General features: G+C 53.0%; 6 protein-coding genes across 6 annotated transcripts; 4 read left to right on the forward strand and 2 right to left on the reverse strand.

Annotated features, from left to right (window-relative positions):
- The first annotated feature begins 2,490 nt into the window (after positions 1-2,490).
- M406DRAFT_354351 (uncharacterized protein) lies at positions 2,491-3,398 on the forward strand. Its single transcript, XM_040922897.1, has one exon. The coding sequence runs from the start codon at positions 2,632-2,634 to the stop codon at positions 3,265-3,267; it is 636 nt and encodes a 211-aa protein (XP_040781232.1). The 5' UTR covers positions 2,491-2,631; the 3' UTR covers positions 3,268-3,398.
- A 216-nt stretch (positions 3,399-3,614) lies between these two features.
- M406DRAFT_66691 (uncharacterized protein) lies at positions 3,615-5,078 on the reverse strand (the record flags this gene model as incomplete). Its single annotated transcript, XM_040925013.1, has 3 exons — positions 3,615-4,355; positions 4,467-4,583; positions 4,662-5,078. The coding sequence occupies 3 exons, from the start codon at positions 5,076-5,078 to the stop codon at positions 3,615-3,617; spliced, it is 1,275 nt and encodes a 424-aa protein (XP_040781233.1).
- A 2,250-nt stretch (positions 5,079-7,328) lies between these two features.
- M406DRAFT_354352 (uncharacterized protein) lies at positions 7,329-8,711 on the forward strand. Its single transcript, XM_040922898.1, has 3 exons — positions 7,329-7,536; positions 7,675-7,950; positions 8,018-8,711. Exons 2-3 carry the CDS (start codon positions 7,705-7,707, stop codon positions 8,381-8,383), a joined length of 612 nt encoding a protein of 203 aa, XP_040781234.1. The 5' UTR covers positions 7,329-7,536; positions 7,675-7,704; the 3' UTR covers positions 8,384-8,711.
- A 504-nt stretch (positions 8,712-9,215) lies between these two features.
- Positions 9,216-12,322, forward strand: M406DRAFT_271384 (uncharacterized protein). The gene is made up of 6 exons (XM_040918112.1): positions 9,216-9,322; positions 9,467-9,579; positions 9,649-10,725; positions 11,218-11,346; positions 11,413-11,583; positions 11,647-12,322. Exons 2-6 carry the CDS (start codon positions 9,540-9,542, stop codon positions 11,685-11,687), a joined length of 1,458 nt encoding a protein of 485 aa, XP_040781235.1. The 5' UTR covers positions 9,216-9,322; positions 9,467-9,539; the 3' UTR covers positions 11,688-12,322.
- Positions 12,323-13,245: 923 nt separating this feature from the next.
- Positions 13,246-15,707, forward strand: M406DRAFT_96747 (family 13 glycoside hydrolase; the record flags this gene model as incomplete). The annotated part of the gene is made up of 6 exons (XM_040926340.1): positions 13,246-13,618; positions 13,670-14,031; positions 14,230-14,449; positions 14,518-14,890; positions 14,959-15,512; positions 15,665-15,707. Exons 1-6 carry the CDS (start codon positions 13,551-13,553, stop codon positions 15,705-15,707), a joined length of 1,620 nt encoding a protein of 539 aa, XP_040781236.1. The 5' UTR covers positions 13,246-13,550.
- A 738-nt stretch (positions 15,708-16,445) lies between these two features.
- M406DRAFT_233069 (ESCRT-2 complex) lies at positions 16,446-17,285 on the reverse strand (the record flags this gene model as incomplete). The annotated part of the gene is made up of 2 exons (XM_040915930.1): positions 16,446-16,758; positions 16,840-17,285. Coding segments are annotated over 2 exons (759 nt in total), but the record flags the coding sequence as incomplete, so codon positions are not given.
- Between the last annotated feature and the right edge of the window lie 433 nt (positions 17,286-17,718).

Consider the following 17,718-nt stretch of genomic DNA (forward strand, 5'->3'; position numbering starts at 1 on the left):
GACGCTGTAAACAATTTTTCAGAGCACCTGCAGCGCATGTGAGAGATCTGCTGAACGGCAGTGTGGGAGCTCTTCTATGCTACACCAAAGAATGCATTCTCTACCAGGGCAAATAACCTACTGACACGTCACCGCCTCCGCTATGGGGCGACTCGAAACCGGACCCATGTATTGTTGTGATACTATACCCACAGCCCCCACAAACGCTTAGCTGGCAAGGGCTTCTGTTGGATATTATTACTCGGTATGTATAGGCGCGCCTCATATTCCATGTAACTCCCCCTGCTCGCCGGAGCCCCGCTCATAGTAAGTGCTGTCATTACAACAACGCAGCCGTTTTAATACGCATTACAGTAGCAGCATGTAATACCATGCTATATATTCAGGCTGCGTTACCGAGAGGTAAGAATGAAGAAAAAGCCGGCCTACCAGATAGACTCGGCGGCTGAAGCTATCTAGAAAGCTGCGGCAGGTCAATTGGAGTCTGCTAGGCGCGCACAGGTTATTGATTTACCGACTTCCGCATACTTCAGCTCTTGTACTTCGCGAACCCGTTTCGGATGAGTAAAGATGCATGATCGGCAGGGATTAGAATACAGGCGTAGCCTGGGTGAACAAGAGAAGAGACAGCTCAAGTTAATAAGCCAGCGGTGATGTGAATAAACATATGAGCCTTACAGCTAAAGAAGGTCAGCAAGTCCTGGTGAAGACCAAGCAATGAAAGAAGAAACGTTGTGCAGTCGTGTCAATGGATATCATGTCATTGCTCGGCCATAGAGAAGCGCCCTTTCCTGTGCTGCACACGAAGCAGGCAGACTGGCCAAGAGAGAGCCAGATGCCAGACACCTGTACTTTATATCACCAGTATTTCTCTGTTAGATCATGATGCGCTAGGATCATAATAATACTGTATAATGTGATAGATTCTCTAGCCATCATTCTGAGGCCATTGGCTCAAATCCCCAAGAGTATATATGCGCAAACATAATCGGGGCTGACTGATGGGGCAGCTTCCTTTTCACAAATTGAAAATGCTAAAACAACTTCATGGAAACAGAGAATGACATGTTTCACAGCTTATTCAATTCTATGGAATATGATTTATTATAGAAAATATATAGTTGGAAATAGATGATAATATAATTGGCCAGAATACTAAGTACCTAAGTATGTTGTGGGCTGGCTGCGTCCAATCCAGGGTTAGGGTTGCCGACGAAACAGGCTTGGAGCAGTCGCACATGTCTTGAGAGAGCTTCACGCCCTGTCTGTCCTCTTTATTATCCCGTACAGCACAGCGCGAGATCCTGGACGCTTTGCAATGAATCTATCAATGTGTCCAGGACCAAAATCGATCGGTTGATGCGACTCATGCACAGAAATATGAACCCCCCCCCTCCTTTTTATCGCAATCCGCGAACATGTAGGAAGGAACGCGTCGCGGAAGCCTGCGCGCGCCTCAAGCCACGAGCCGCTTCCGTCGCACCGCTTCCGTCACAGAGCCACCACTTACGCTGAACGAGCCCGGTGATGGGGCTAGACGTGGCGAACAACGCTGGACGCTGGTAGCAGGATGTCCCCCTCTCTCAGACAGTATTAGCCTCAAAGTCCTAATGGATGGGTCGGCAATGTGCTTGCGCACCGCGCAATGGCACCTCCAGCGAGGGGAAGCTTCTCAGCAAGTCAGATTCTGATGGCCAAAAGTACAGGTCTTCTGTTTACCAAAGTTCTCCCTTCCCCCAGTCAAATATTTGAGTGTTCTCACAACCTCTGGTTTTGATCAAAGTTTTTTCAAGTTCTTTTCCTTTCTTTTCGTGGGCGAGTGTGTGATTGTGCAGCATGTCTTCGATGGCGAAACCTCGCAATACGCGAGCTCTTCTCCTGGGCGTTTGCTTGCTTCTCAGTCTTCATGCTCTGTTCTGCAAACTCAATCATTTTACACAGCCGGAGGAAGCATTGCTAAACGCATGCGCCAGAAGGAATGAGACGATGGCGCAGCAGGAAGCTGTGCATGAGAGTCCACCCACAATTGTTCGTCCCAAAGAGACGACAAGATCATACAGCACCGAGTCCTGGAGCAGCCTGGACGGCAAGATCAGTCACTACACCCTGGTCCGCCCGACGAACGCCTCGGCCTCAGAACAAGCAGTGCTGTTCCTCAGTATTACTCGTGACAGCAACTCCTTTGGAAGAAATCCAACCGAGGAGCCGCGTTCGTTCCGCAACCATCTCGAGTTCATCACGGCGACTACGCTCAGCGAGACCCAAGTATCAATTGCGATATTGACATCGTCAGAAGACGAATTCGAGAGCTACATTAAACTTCTCACCCCACCAGACACTTCTGACGGCGGGCATCCAAAGTCTGCAGAGACTCGTGATGATCCAAATTCGAAATACTTCGGTTACGACTTTGCAAGGGTGACCGTCGTGCTCCACACGGCAGACACTCGCCAGACTGACCCCGAAACGTCCAAGACAGACACATCACGGGACAATCGTCACGGAATTCCCCAGCACGAGCGTAGGGCTCACCTAGCCAAGCTGCGCAACTACCTGCAGAACGTCGCTTTACACCACGAAACTCATCTGCTCTGGCTCGACGCAGACGTATACAAGTTCTCCTCAAAGAACATGGTCGAGGCCATGATGCAGAAGACCACGCTCGCACCGGACCGGGATGTCGGTGTCCTCACGGCGCGTTGCGCCGTGGGTGAGCAGAGGCTGGCCAACGCATGGCTGGAAGAGCATCCCGAGTTCAGCATTCCCGATGGGCCGGGCCCTGACGATAATGCAGAGCAGAAGAGCCTAAAAGAGGAGATGAGAGGGAAGCAGGGCGGTCGGTACGAGATCATTGCCCACAAGCTGTCGGCGGTGGGCACCTATGACCTCAACGCCTGGAGGGGAGGGCGCAATGCTCCCAACGATGTACAGCAGCAGAAGCTTTGGGTGGACAAGGCGAGCTGGGAGCCGAGTCCCGCGGCAGGAGTCAAGATGGTGGACGCAGCCATCGATGGGACGTCGGACGACGACTTGGTGAGGCTGGACGCGGTCGGCGGTACGGTCCTGATGATCCGCGCCGACCTCGTGAGGATGGGGCTCATGTTTACTCCGGGCTACTTTGTAGGGATGACGTGGGAACATGGAGAGGGATATGATGGAATCGAGACCGAGGGCCTCTGTGTCGTCACGAGAAGCTTCTCTCGCGACGGACAGTCGACCTGCTATACCATGGGAGGTGACTGGGCGGTCTATCATACGATCTGGTGAGACGCGAGCCTGGCGCCTCTCCTCCTTAGCCAGACCATCCAATTTCGCCCTGGGACAACTTTAAACCAGCATGGAAATCATTTTTACCTTTTCGCAGTTTGAGAAAGAAATCAACCTTGAATACTTTGCTGAACTCCTTACCTTTGCGGTCTAACCTAAGAAAGCGCCCCTATGGTAAGACGTAGTTTTCCGTTATGCACTGGGCAGGGATAATGAAGAAAAATTATGAGCCGGGCGTTTCCCGCATGTTATTCCTGCAAACCGCCATGGGCCCAGATACTTTCGTCCAACACACCCCATCTCACATTGCAAGAGACACAACCGAAATGCCAGTGGGCCTCGGTGCTCTAGATCTCGTCACGCTGAGCGTTGTTGCCCATGGTACTGTCCTCGTCCTCCTCTTCCTCGGCGTCAGCGTAGAAGCGGATGAAGTTCTCGTTGCTATCGTGGGTCCGGGCAGACGCGTCAGAGGGGGTCTTGGGCCCGACGGATTCGACGGAGGCGGCCTTGGAGTCATTGGTCAGCAGAGACACTGCGGTACCAGCGACACTAGAGGTCTCCGTGGCACCCTCGACGCTGCCGGCGACAGCCTTACCCTTCTTGTCCTTGTTCTGATCGGGCAGCAGACCCGCCTTGGGATCACGGAGGCCGAGGTTCTTGACAATACCGGCGTTGGCCACAGGACGACCACCCATGGCGCGGAAGCCGAAGCCCACGGCGGCGGTCGGAGGGATATCACCCTTCAGCACGCCGTCGATGCTCAGGTAACTTAGGTGCTCTCCCAGACCACCACAGCCGCAGGTAGGGCACAGGATGGTCTTGCACTCGTCCAGCTCGTCCACAACGTGGGGGTACAGCTCGGCAGGAGGGATTCGTCTGCCGTAGCGGTCGCTGAGGGCGGTGTCGACGGCCTTCTCGTGCTGGCGCAGGATCGTGTCCAACTGGTCGGACGTGTAGGAGGCTTTCAGAGAGGGGGTCATCTCGTTGAGAGGGCTGAGCTTATCCTGATGGGCGGTAGCACCGCGGACGGGAGGGTTCAGCTGCTGCGAAAAGATCTCGCCAATCTCGTCGAAGTGCTCCTGGATCGTCTGTCAGCGCGAGTGCGCGTGGAGAGAGAGGAAGAGGAGCATGGGTAATTAAATAAGTAAAGAGGGGGAGGTGGGGGGGCGAGTCCATTGGTTTGTGAACAAATCACACACCTGATTGCCATCTTTGATGGACTCGAAGAGGCGTGCCTCGATCTCATGACTGCAACGGTACATCCAGCCGAGTTTAGAGCGGCATCCACACTTGTCGCAACGCAACGTGTCGTCGTACTGTCCACGCCTTGTCAGCAAAGTGATTCGTATTTACATGTGGACGGAAAAGATCGCGGCTGAGTCTCGTATACTTACCACGCGCGTGGACGAGAGGGAGAAGCACTTTTCATGCATTGACGAGAGGATTCTAGGGACGAATTGCGGTCGATCAATACTTTGGTCAGGCCAGATTCCTTCTGCTGGAATAGGGCGGTTGCCGATCATGCCAGTTGGCGGAGGGTAAGAGTCCTCTTTATCATCAATCTCATTGCCAGATGTTGTAGCAGGCAGGCTGTTGAGATCAAAGCCTGGTGGGGGATGGAAGTCCTGGCGGGCAGGGCCAGGGGGAGGAGCTGAAGGCACCTGAGGCTGTCCCTGAGAGACTTCCTGGTCTGTCTTGTTGTAGTCTTGAGCCATATCATCAACTAGGGTCTGCTGAGATGGAGGTTCAGGTGAAGGGCTGCGGCGGAGGCGAGCAAAACGATGAAATAGACGCATTGGGAAGGGGGTCATTGCTGTAGTCAACAGATGAAAGAAAGGGTGAGTATTTGATGTCTTGGTCAGGTTGGGAGTGGAGGCCTGTTGTGGTGGGCTTCCTGGCTGTTGTTGACGAACTGCAAGGGATCTTGAGTTCCATGTGAGATGTTATAGGATGAGTGAGGTCGACTGCTGAATTGACCAGTGGTCATGGTGCTTGGTAGGGTGAAAGCTGCTGTATTTTGTTGTTGTGGGCTGGATTTTGGTAATGTGCCACTTTTTGTTTGGCAGGATAAAAGCTAGCAATGAATGAATAAATAATCGATGAAAATTCAGTGAGTTGGCTAATAGAAAGACAGTAGCTACTAAGTGAAGGAGAGAGCTTCACTGATCAACCAGCAAACTCGTTGCTACAGCTGCCCAGATCTGTGACCAGATTCGTGTGCAGAGCGAAGCATCACATGAATGACTTGTGTTTTCCTTCCCTGCAACTAAATCAAAGTTAAGGAACCAAAAGGTTATTGTTGTCTATTACTCCCATAATCTTGAAAGCAAAATAGCATCCCGCTAGATTATCACTGTTTCAAGATCCCTAGCTGTAATATGTAATATCTTTACACAATGATTGAAGCTGAACGGACTTTCCCAGGCCAAGTTCTGGCCCAATTTGTGTCCACATGTTTAGTGTTCACCATACTTTGCAGTAACAGACATTTCGTTTTGGGGGATATGGGAACCTTCTGACTGTGTTACTAGAAAGGGCGCCCTCATACAAGCAAGTGGCTTTGGCAACAAGCACGGCATGATGTCGGATTTGCCAGGTTCGGAGAGCAACAACAGCCTCTGGTGCTGGCTGAGCCCACAGAAAAAGGCACTCTCCCCTTCAGAAGTTCTATCTGTCAACCGAAATTTCAAGTCATTACCAGCCAGCTCGCTTCTTTTCAATGAACAAATAAATCTGCTGACTTCAAGCAGACAACAGGCCTGGCCCATCTAAATTCAACACAGAGTGAGAGAATTTGTCAACACAGAGAGGGGCGTAGAGCGTATGATGGCAGGATGGCTCAAATTGAATGAGGCAGCTGGCAGGAATCCAGTTCATCATTACAAGAAATGTAGGACAACCAGAGTGCCATTCCAAGCTCATGGTCCAGGATATGGACAATCTGAAAAGGGGGGTTGTTTTCAGAGGGAGAAGAGAGGAATAGGAATTTGCTCTTCATCATGATTAACAAGCACATGGGCGAATATCCCTAGGCAGGCAGTCGTGATAGAAAGAGTTGGTTATTCAAGCAGTACTGTTGAGTCTGCATCCTACCCAGACTCCTCACATTGTAGTATGGACAGGCCAGCAGCTTTTGACCCGAGACTTACGAATTTCACGAACATCGAGGCATGCTGCGTTGTGCGGCTGGAACTGATGACGACCAGCAGACGATGAGGATAATTGGCCCATCTAGCGGGCGAGACTGCAAGCGAGCACATTCTAGCAACGTCCCTCGGCACGCCATGGTTTGGTAAGCTTGTAGAAGGGATGAGGTACCTTTTGGATGCTTGCCAAATTGCCGTCATGCGAAGTTGGTCCGAGGTTAAATTTCGGCCAGAATGTATGGATGGTTGTGGTGTAAGCCACAGGGTACGGCTATATGATGTTAACCCATGACCTTTCTTCTGGGCGAAAAGGCCACTAAATAGCTACATTTTCATGTACTGCACTATCACTCATGCAAAGACGAAGAGATGATATTAGGCGCCAGTAAGCAGCCAGCGCGTTGCTCCAGCGCCTAGCTGCGTCTCCACCCGACCCCAACTCTACTGGGGTAAAGTCCAACCTCCCCGATTCCGTTCTGGACCTTGCCGTGTCTCTTCCCCCTCTCATGTATCGCAAATCGAGAACCCCTTTTACTTACACAGGGGCCACCGCAATCGTTCTACAATCGACTGCTGCAGCTGGTGAGTTCAGGTGTTCCTCTTGTCCTCGGTGTCTAGATCCTATACAGCGCCAGGAACCCTCCCAAAATACATCCATAGGTCGAGGCCAATGGCTCCACACTTTGTAAACAAACTTAGCTGCAGGCGCCCACTTACCCTGCAGCAACCCCAGCCTCCTCCTCCTGTCAACGCGGCTGGGGGAGAAAAGACGTATCCGGGCAACTCTCTTTCTGCGCAAAATTGCACCAAGATTTCCACTGACATAACCTGTCATTCCTAGCTCTCCGTCTGCTCCTACTCGTCCTCGTCGGCATCGACCTCCGGAATCGAACTTGTGCCCACGATGTCTGTCAAGTTCGAACGAGACACCTTCAAGCAGTCAGAAGGCGCCGCCGGCGTTGCTGGGCCCGCCCTCTCTGCTGTCGCTGATGCTCGTCAGCATCTGCTTGGGAGGGATGGTCCTCCCCTGCCTGGGACGACTGGCAAGCACCCCATATCCGAAAAGATTGGCACTGCCATTACTGGCGGCAAGCAGAATGCGGGCACCAAGGGTTACCTTGCTGTACGCCGTTCCCCTACACCGTCAAGCCGCAGCGTCACGTTGTGTCTCGACCGATGATGCCCTATGGCTGCAAGGTCGCGTCGTGCGACCGTACTTCACCAAGTGAACACGATGCTAACAGGGTGCTTTCTGGCGCAGGCCTATATCAAGCAGCTCGAAGAGAACCCGATGCGGACCAAGATGTTGACCGCCGGCACTCTGGCCGGCGCACAAGAGTTCATTGCATCGTGGCTGGCAAAGGATCGTAATAAGAACGGCAACTACTTCACCTCGCGTGTGCCTAAGATGGCCGCATATGGTGCTTTTGTCAGCGCCCCTCTCGGCTCTCTCTTGATCTGGCTCCTGCAGAAGGTCTTTGCGGGCCGTACAAGCCTGCGCGCCAAAATTCTACAGATTCTCGCTAGCAACCTCGTGGTAAGTATCTTATTCGGGTCTCTCTTGTCGTTGCTGAGGTGGGCTTGATAGCTGACACCGTATCCAGATCGCACCCATCCAGAACTCTGTGTATCTGGTTGCCATGGCCATCATTGCTGGCGCGAGAACGTATCATCAGGTGCGGGCAACCGTTCGCGTTGGCTTTTGGAAAGTCATGCGCGTGAGCTGGATCACGTCGCCCATCTGCCTGGCCTTTGCGCAGAAGTTCCTGCCCGAGAACACCTGGGTGCCATTCTTCAACCTCGTGTCGTTTGTCATTGGTACCTACATCAACACCGTCACCAAGAGGAAGCGCCTCGCGGCTCTGCGCAAGAAGCACTTTGGTGACCAGGGCGGTAGGCCAGGATCTATTTCAGGCGGTCCCCCGCACTCAGACGACTACCCTCCCATTGGGCCCAACCCACCTTACTAGGTGGACGTTGTGGTGTGGTGTGAGATAGATCGACACAACGCGAAGTGGTTTGGTCATTTGGTGTAGTGCTCTTTACCGTAAAAGCAGTTTTGCGTTGTGCTGGGGTTTCTCGTCTTGGTGGTTTGTGGCATTGGATACCACAAGAGTGTGCACGGGTTTTGGTGGTATAATGAGGGGATATATTCACGACGGGATGAAAATATCTGATCACGCTATGGTTGATGATTTTTTCTTTCTTTCTTCTTCATCTGTCCTAGCAGTACATGTCCCTCGCCCTTTGTAGCAGATAGTAGGCACATAAGAAAATAGCGTTTTCGTATCTGTCCAGGCTAAAAGCAATGTTGGTTTCCTGAGTGAGCTGAACGGTTTACGCGTCTACCTAGGGAAGAAAATTGAGCGACACCTGAAAGTGAAAGGCACGTTTGCTTACCTAATGTCCCGCCGTGCCCGCTTACCATTTTTGCTCAGTCTCTGTCTTTCTAGCGCCACACCGCCCTGACTCGCCTCCGTGGCCCCTAACCGATAAGCCTAAAATTTTCTGCTTGTCGCAACTTCTCGCCTTCTCTCTTCTGACAAAACCCAACCCACCCACCCCATCTCTCTCTTCCTTCTTTTCTCCTTCATCACATCGCCATCAACCACTCTCCCCTTTCCACAAGGCACACGTCTATTCGATTTGACCATAATCTTCTCGCGGTCACTTCTGCCGTGATCTCTTGCTTGGACTGATTGATTGCGACGCCCTCCAGCTCCTTCGTCCTCCCAGCCCCCCGAGACGGAACTTTCGACAGCAACGTTATCATCGCAACAAGCACCCTACAGCATCAAGATGTCTTACGGCGGTGGTGGATACGGCTCCCGCGGCGGCGGCGGATACTCAAATGGCTATGATCGTGGTAGCAGCAACGGCTATGGCGGAGGCGGTGGTGGTTACGGAGGGTATGTTGTTTCTAACTCCTTGCCCACTTGTTTCGCAATCTCTTGCATCGTGCAACATCGCACTTGTGGTCTCTTCCTATCTTCAAACCACTCCATCTCGAAACCTGCTTTGACTGTGTGCATACTGACAAACATTTCTAACAGCGGCTCCAACGGCTACGGTGGAGGTGGAGGTGGCTATGGCGGCGGTGGCTACGGCGGCGGCGGCGGCGATCGCATGTCCAACCTGGGCGCGGGCCTGCAGAAGCAAAACTGGGGTATGCATTCATAAATCTACCGTACAGGCGCAGTCTGGAAGGGCGATAATGCTAACTTTATTCTGGCAGATATGAACTCTCTTCCCAAGTTCGAGAAGTCTTTCTACAAAGAGCACCCCGAGGTCGCTGCCCGGTCTTCCGCCGAGGTCGAAAAGTTCCGAAGAGACCACTCCATCGCCATCCATGGCAACGACGTTCCCAAGCCTGTTGAGACGTTTGACGAGGCCGGGTTCCCGAGATACGTTATGGACGAGGTCAAGGCCCAGGGATTCCCCGCGCCCACTGCTATTCAGTCGCAAGGTTGGCCCATGGCCCTCTCTGGTCGTGATGTCGTCGGTATTGCTGAGACGGGTTCGGGCAAGACACTTACCTATTGTCTTCCTGCCATCGTTCACATCAACGCCCAGCCTCTCTTGGCTCCCGGCGATGGTCCTATCGTCCTGGTCCTCGCCCCCACCCGAGAGTTGGCCGTTCAGATCCAGCAGGAGATGAGCAAATTCGGCAAGTCCTCCCGCATTCGCAACACCTGCGTCTACGGTGGTGTGCCAAAGGGCCCTCAGATTCGTGACCTCTCCCGCGGCGTGGAAGTCTGCATTGCGACCCCTGGTCGTCTGATCGATATGCTCGAGGCTGGAAAGACCAACCTGCGCCGTGTCACGTACCTGGTGCTTGACGAGGCAGACCGCATGCTGGATATGGGTTTTGAGCCCCAGATCCGCAAGATTATCAGCCAGATCCGGCCTGATCGTCAAACTCTCATGTGGTCTGCCACCTGGCCCAAGGAGGTCCGCGCCCTCGCCAAGGACTTCCTTAACGACTTCATTCAGGTGAACATTGGTTCCATGGACCTCTCTGCCAACCACCGTATCACCCAGATTGTCGAGGTTTGCAACGAGTCTGAGAAGCGTGACAAGATGATTCGTCATCTGGAGAAGATCATGGACGACAAGGATAACAAGATCCTCATCTTCACTGGCACGAAGCGTGTCGCCGATGAGATCACTCGTTTCCTCCGCCAGGACGGCTGGCCTGCACTGTCCATTCACGGTGACAAGCAGCAGAACGAGCGTGACTGGGTTCTCGACCAGTTTAAGACTGGCAAGAGCCCTATCATGGTGGCTACTGACGTGGCTTCCCGTGGTATTGGTATGTATCACCACCTATCCGCCCCCCTCTCCCCCCCTTCCCCCAACCCCAATTTAGCAGCTTCCAGCATCGCTACGTGCCTTGCTTTACTCTGGTGTACAGGGGCTCTCTTGATCGCGCGAATTGCCAGACGTCTTCAGTGTCTATTTGGTCTCTCTGAGAGGAGTCTTGGGTTTCACGATTGTGGCAAACTCCAGGCTCACTATGCTGCACTCGTGCATCTTCTCTTGTACCTGTCCGGGTGCTATGGCACAGGCGTAGAGCCGGCACCTCTTGGTCCTGGTCAGGTTGTCTCCAAGATTCCCGATGCCCGAGGACCCGGAGCCAGGGACATTCCAAACGGCATTCATATTCGCAAGGGTAGCCCTCCTGCTAAGGAGAAAGAGTACCGAGGAAAGCATGAAACATACTTAGATGTCACATGCCACCTGTCCATGCTGGGACGTTGCTATACCCTCTCGGCTTCCGCCTGCTAACCTATGCTCGTTCAAGATGTGCGCAACATTACTCATGTGCTCAACCTTGACTACCCGAACAACTCGGAGGATTATATCCACCGTATTGGTCGTACTGGTCGTGCTGGCCAGAAGGGTACCGCCATTACCTTCTTTACCACTGACAGTAAGTACCTCGCCCCCCGGACGGATTATCAACCCTCGATCGTCTTACTAAAGCATTTGTATCTAGATTCCAAGCAGGCTCGTGACCTTGTTAGCGTGCTCCAGGAGGCCAAGCAGCAGATCGACCCTCGCCTAGCTGAGATGGCTCGCTACGGCGGCGGCGGCGGCGGCGGCGGCGGCCGTTACGGTGGCTACAGAGGCCGCGGTGGCCATGGGCGTGGCGGCGGTGGCTATAGGGGTAAGTCTACGACCTTGCAAAACACATAATCTCAGTAGCGTACGGATCTCTAACGTTCTGCAGGAGGCGCCAATGCCATTCCCATGGGCAACAGCCGTTGGTAAACCGTCTCGCCACCTGATGACTGTCTCGACAGTCGACAAAATGGTCATCCCCAGCCTGCTTCTAAGGCCTTTCTAGAATTTCAACGGAGGCATCCGTCCAGCACAGTCACGGCGTTCTTGTAGAATGGTTCAAGGGGGGTTGGTTGTCTAGACGCTGGCACTTTTTTTTTCACTTTTTCTTTTTGCTTTACTAACCCGGTAATTCCAAGTGTATTGTTGTCATTTTCTTTGTCATTACGCGTTGCTGTAAGTAAGTACCTGAAGGAAAGAGGTAAGGAAGGGGTTTTCGGGCTCAAAGAGTTTCGCCCTTCACTTACCCAGGTACCTACGCAGGAAAGATGCGCATGCGCTGTTCTATCTCGAAGGCAAGGGACGAAAAGTTATTGGTCTTTGGTTCGATCTGCTGCGATCAACCGAAATAGAGCTTCGGCTGCAGCAGCCACACTTCTTCTCATGAGCTAGATCACAGCCACCTCCATACCTTTTTGAGGATGGGCATCATTGATAGGACACTGTCAGTTTTGAGACTCGACCTCTATGGTTGAGCCTCCTGGAGTCTGAACTGAGATATCGATCTGAATGATTGAGAGAGAAAGAAGTAAAGGAGGGAGGCAGCAAGAAAATGTAGACTTCAAACAAACATGTGTTTATGAGCCCAGTGTGTGTCTGTGAACGTAACACTCATCCCCATCATATGAAGTCGATACATGCCTCAGCCGCATGAACTCCACTACTGGCGCCAATGCCCCATCAGTACCGAAATAGCAGTCAAATTTCATCCCTGATGACCCACATGTTTTTTTTTTCGTCATCAAAATTCTCCTCGGGACCACGGGCGCCGTCCGAGGCGATTTGTAGGTCCAGGAGGCCAAACGGGACCACCGGATGCACGGTGGCGTATGGACGACCTTCCTCGATAAGTGCATGTCTTTTACATTCTCTCGTCTTAAGGGGGACTCACATCCATCAGCTTTGGTTACTGTCATCTGAAGGCGGAAAGGCACCAAAAAATGGAGAATCTGATTCGGAACTCGACTCCCATGCGCGATTGGGCCACGGCGTAGTCGGGCCTTCTGCCGGGGCTCGAAACATGCAAAATTTATCCCTCGACGAAGAAATGAGGCGGTCTGGCGTGTCGCCTTCTTGTTTCTCGTCGTCGTCATGTCGGTCCCGCTTGGGGGAAGAGGGACGGACCTCGTGTTGAGTGACTATTGATCTACATAACTACTCAGGAAATAAACCCCCTCGAAATATACTTCAGCTGAGCCCTGTACAGCGACTAGTTTGGGGTAGGTATCCAGAAAACACAGGGCAAGATCAGCAGCTGCCATTTTCTCTGTGTTTCAATTGGACAGAGTAAGAGAGAGACAGTCAGACAGAGAGAGCGGGAAAAAAGAAGAAAAGAAAAGTAATACCGCCGACGTGAGCCGACTTCGTATCAGCATGGGCCAGCCTGGCCTTCGCTTCGATAAGGCCCAGCTAATAAATAATTGGCGCTGCGGAAGCTCCCTTTCGTAGATGTGACTTGACTTCCTGCCGAGCGAGCGACCGAGTGGTTCTTCCACTGTCTATCTCGTGTTCTGCGCCTCCTTACATAGGACCTGTGGATCTGTGCTACAGCAAACATATCATCCATCAGGCCTGGAGCAACTTTGTGGTCCTTTCGAGGGCCCTGAGAGGACGACATACAATATAATAATACTCGATTCCCAAACAGCCACCATACAAACACACACTCTCTCTCCTCTCTCTTTCCACCCCTGACGACAAACAAGGCGAGCACACGATTTTCGAGTCATTTCCAATACGCACATAGCCTATTTCGCAGGCGAGGACAACAAACTTCTTTACACACACACAAAGATGAGTGACACAGAGGAGAGCCTATCCCTGTCATCGCCGAGTAGTTCCCGATCATCGTCACCATCCCCGTCCATTGCGACTTCCACGACCAGCACCACCAGCTCAACCAACCCACCAAGAAACGAGACGGTCCTCCAAGGCTTCGAGTGGCACGTTCCAGCCGACAACCAGCACTGGAGGCGGCTAGAGCGCGTCATTCCCACCCTCGCCCAGCTCGGCGTCAGCTCGCTGTGGATCCCACCAGCCTGCAAGGGCTTCGGCCCAGACAGCGTCGGCTACGATATATACGATCTCTACGACCTGGGCGAGTTTGAACAAAAGGGCTGTGTGGCGACCAAGTACGGCACCAAGCAGGAGCTGGCCAGTCTCGCCCATGCGGCCGAGGCACACGGCGTCGGCGTTGTTTTTGACGTCGTCATCTCTCACAAGGCCGGGGCTGATGAGTTTGAGGATGTGAGGGCTGTGAGGGTGGAAAATTTTGGTGAGTGAGAGTCGTTGCACAGGAGCTGCTAGAGTTTCTGTTTCCCTTCCTTCCCTCTCTTCCGTGCCCCCCCCCCCCCCCTCCCGGCCCCCCTTCCAAAAAAGAAACAATGTGATCCTTTTCTCTCTCTTCTCTTGCTCTCGGTTCATGTCTGTTCTTTTTCGTTGGTCAGAAGTGCTCAAGATTTTGCACTCTTAGATCGCAACGCTGAGATTGGTGAATACGAGGCTATTCAGGCGTGGACCAAGTTCGAGTACAAGGCCCGCAACAAGCAGTATAGCTCCTTCACCTGGCACAAAGATCACTTCTCAGGAGTCGACTACGATGAAAGGACAAAGACTGCGGGGGTGGTCCATAGATTCGAAGGCAAGCAGTGGGCGGTAGACGTCGATTCGGAGCGTGGCAATTATGACTACTTGTGAGTTCGGTCGCCCTCTCTGTTCTTGCTCCCTTTTGCGTTCTGACACAACAAATATGTGCTCCTAGAATGTTCGCCAACATTGACCTTGCACACCCTGAAGTTCGACGTGAACTCTTCCACTGGGCCGAGTGGCTGCAAGGGCAGCTTCCCATCCGCGGTCTCCGCCTCGATGCCATCAAGCACATGTCCACGGCGTTCGTCAAAGACTTTGTGAAGCACGCCAAGAAGGTTTGGGGGCAGGAGTGCCTCTTGATGGGTGAGTACTGGGTGCAGGAATCCGACTTTCTCGCCAAGTATGCAGAGGACATGGATTGTGATGTTCAACTATATGATATCCGCTTGGTTCACAATTTCAGAGACCTCTCCTGGGACCCAAGTCCTGATCTTCGGACTGTCTTTGATGGAACTCTGGCAAAGATCAGACCGGACCTGAGCGTTGTAAGTCTCCTTGTTGTAAGCTCACCAGTGCGGCTTTCTGTGCTGACATGTTCCGATCGACGACCCAGACTTTCGTGGTAAACCACGATACCCAGGAGGGCCAGACTTCCGAGACGCTTGTTGCGCCATGGTTCATCCCGTTGGCCTACTCCCTCATTCTCCTCCACATAAAGGGCGGCTTACCCGTTGTCTTCTACGGAGACCTCTATGGCTCCTTTGGACCTTTGGACGAGCGACCTGCCGGTACATACGAGCCAGCAGATCACGGCCGCCGGCTCATACCGAAAATGATGCTCGCCCGTCAGTCGTACGCTTATGGCCCACAATCCGAATACTTGGACGAGCCTGACTGCATCGGCTTTACCCGGCACGGCGACGCTTCTCACTCTGGGCAGGCTGGGCTTGCTGTATTGATGACGTGTCGTGACGAGATGGCGGTGAAGCGGATGTTTGTCGGCATGCATCATGCCGGCGAGCAGTGGACAGATCTGCTGGGCGAGGTGCAAGGTTCGGTCGAGATCGACTCGGACGGTTGGGCTGTATTTGCCGCCGCGCCTAGGCGTGTTTCCGTCTGGGTTGATGTTCGTGCGGTTGGTCGAGCTGAGATTGATTCCTTCACCTTGTGAGTCCGGGGGCCCCAGCTGCGACGCGTTCGTCTTTGAGTGGTCCGCATAGCTTTGCTGACGATTGTTGACAGTGATCATGACATATACGGCTTCGAGAAGCGCAGACCATCGATGCATAATATTGAAGATCTTCCCGGGTTGTCGTTAGTACGGTCAAGGCTCTAGTCCGACGGAGTATCGCCTGCCTTTGACAGTAGGACACGGAACTGGAGGCCCTAGGTTGGGTCTATACATCCTTTTAGATATGTTAGATTGCGCTACACATCGTGGGGCTCGGTGGCAAGGAGTTTCGGAGAGAACTCGGTTTTTGGGGGATTTGTTTTTTCTTGGTTGGCAACAGCATACATAATGTTAATTTCTAATTTCTGCCTCTTCCACGTGAAACCTCTGAAGGTTTTTTTTTCAAGTCATTTCTGAGAATCAAGACATGCTGAATCGACATGTGTCTGTCCGTCAGCTCACGCCGATTGGCATTGGATCTTTGCCCTTCTAGGGTCATGATCTCTGGTACCTGAAACGACCTGCGGTGCTGCATCGTTTTGTCAGGCTCATGCCCAAGTGAATGTCTCGAGAGCGTCGACGAGAGCGTTTCCAACCAACATCGCCTCATATCGGCTTGTGCTTCAGAGAACTTTGGGTTGAAGTGACAGATTATGAAGGTCCCCACGAGAGCAGTGGTTCCTCAACTGTAACCGGGCCCCCACGGTTGACGCTCCAGCATTAGTAGCCAGGACCCAGGCCAACGTTGTTCTCGATGGACCATGCGGAATTTTGTGCACGTGTTTTTTGGGGGCTGGCAAGCATCCGCAGGAAGCTGACCACGAAGAGAGGTTGGCCTCGGCTCTTCTTTTATGAGCGAGAGGGCCGATAGTCTGTTGTAAAAATTGACCAAGAGGTTGGCCTCCTTGATTCTCTCATTCTCCGGAGAAGATCTCTTGAGCCTCAAGCATGAAGCCAGGCGACCAATACTCCCACTCGATGGCCTGCTTGTCGATCCACAGCATGCCCTCGCCGAGGAGGTCCTCTAGTGCTGTCTGGGCTCGCGCACGAGGCCAGTGTAGATTGACCATCAACATGGACACGCTGACGTAGCCCAGGACCTGTACAGCCTCGAGGACTGCGCTCTGGTCCGTGTTTAGCTCCTTGGGGACGGAGCGGATGTACGGCTTGCTGCCGACCTTGATGACGGAGAATGACGAGCCTAAAGGCTTGAGGGTGCCGACAGCTCGGAGTATGTCGTCCCTTTCAACACACGCACATACAAGTCAGCCCACCGTTGTCGACCCTTGGAAAGGCGAAAAAAAAAGGAGAGAGCAGACTCACTCTGTGACCTCCGACGAGCCCTCCATCCGCCCCCTCATGATCCTCTCCCTCACCTTCCTCACCTCGATCAGCCCCCCATTCTCACTCCTCGTCTCGCCGCACACCTCGACCACCCGCACGGCCAGCTCAAAATAAAAATCGTTGACAGACCTGCCCAGCAGCTGGGCCCAGATGGAGCCGCCGCCCGAGCCGCTGTTGCTGCTGGCCAGAGGGTCCACGCCGATGGCGGCGCACATGCGGGCAAACTGGGCGCGGAAACTTGGGTTGGAGCGGATGTCCTTGGCGTGCGTCTGGGCGAACTGCTGGAGCAGGGAGCGGAACACGGAGAGCTGTGTCTCGAGGGCCTGCGCGTTGGTCGAGCGGAGCGTGTTGCCGTGGCTTGCGTACTGGGCCGAGGTGATGCGGCTGCGGTCGAAGGCGGCGAGACCTACGCCTTTGCGCGACATCTTGAGATAGCAGAATTTACTTTGGTAAGATAGACTTTCTAGGGAGCGAAGGCGAATGGAAGAGGGAGAAATAAAAAGAAGAAGAAAAAAGGATGAGCAGCGGAAGTTGGTCAATTACTTGGATACAAGATCAGGAAGAAGATTGGGTGGTGAGTTGCACGTCAGATCGCACATTTAGAGACAAGGCAATATCGACCGAGGCTGGCTCGACCCCCGAGTAGTCTAAGCACATGAGGCACGAGAAACACTCATTTCAAGATCCGCTCAGCAGACCTTAATTAAGTGCTGCTTAGTTGTGAGTGAACAGTGTTGTCCTTTTTTTCTGGTTTTTCTGGTGGCTTTTTTTTTTTTACTTCTTTCCTCTATTCACTCTCTCCAAGCTTGCATTCAACTACCCCAAGATAGTTGCCGTCGTCACCTCAAGTGAGGTTCA

The sequence above is a fragment of the Cryphonectria parasitica genome, assembly GCF_011745365.1.
Source record: "Cryphonectria parasitica EP155 unplaced genomic scaffold M406scaffold_1, whole genome shotgun sequence".
In the NCBI taxonomy this organism is placed as follows: domain Eukaryota; kingdom Fungi; phylum Ascomycota; class Sordariomycetes; order Diaporthales; family Cryphonectriaceae; genus Cryphonectria; species Cryphonectria parasitica.

Excerpts from the sequence above, each read along its gene's own strand:
- M406DRAFT_354351 (XM_040922897.1), top strand. The coding sequence starts at position 2,632 with ATGGTCGAGGCCATGATGCAGAAGACCACGCTCGCACCGGACCGGGAT.
- M406DRAFT_354352 (XM_040922898.1), top strand. The coding sequence starts at position 7,705 with ATGCGGACCAAGATGTTGACCGCCGGCACTCTGGCCGGCGCACAAGAG. Across the intron at positions 7,951-8,017 it reads TTCTCGCTAGCAACCTCGTG|ATCGCACCCATCCAGAACTC; the intron begins GTAAGTATCTTA and ends CACCGTATCCAG.
- M406DRAFT_271384 (XM_040918112.1), top strand. The coding sequence starts at position 9,540 with ATGTCCAACCTGGGCGCGGGCCTGCAGAAGCAAAACTGGG. Across the intron at positions 9,580-9,648 it reads CCTGCAGAAGCAAAACTGGG|ATATGAACTCTCTTCCCAAG; the intron begins GTATGCATTCAT and ends TTATTCTGGCAG. Across the intron at positions 11,584-11,646 it reads TGGCGGCGGTGGCTATAGGG|GAGGCGCCAATGCCATTCCC; the intron begins GTAAGTCTACGA and ends AACGTTCTGCAG.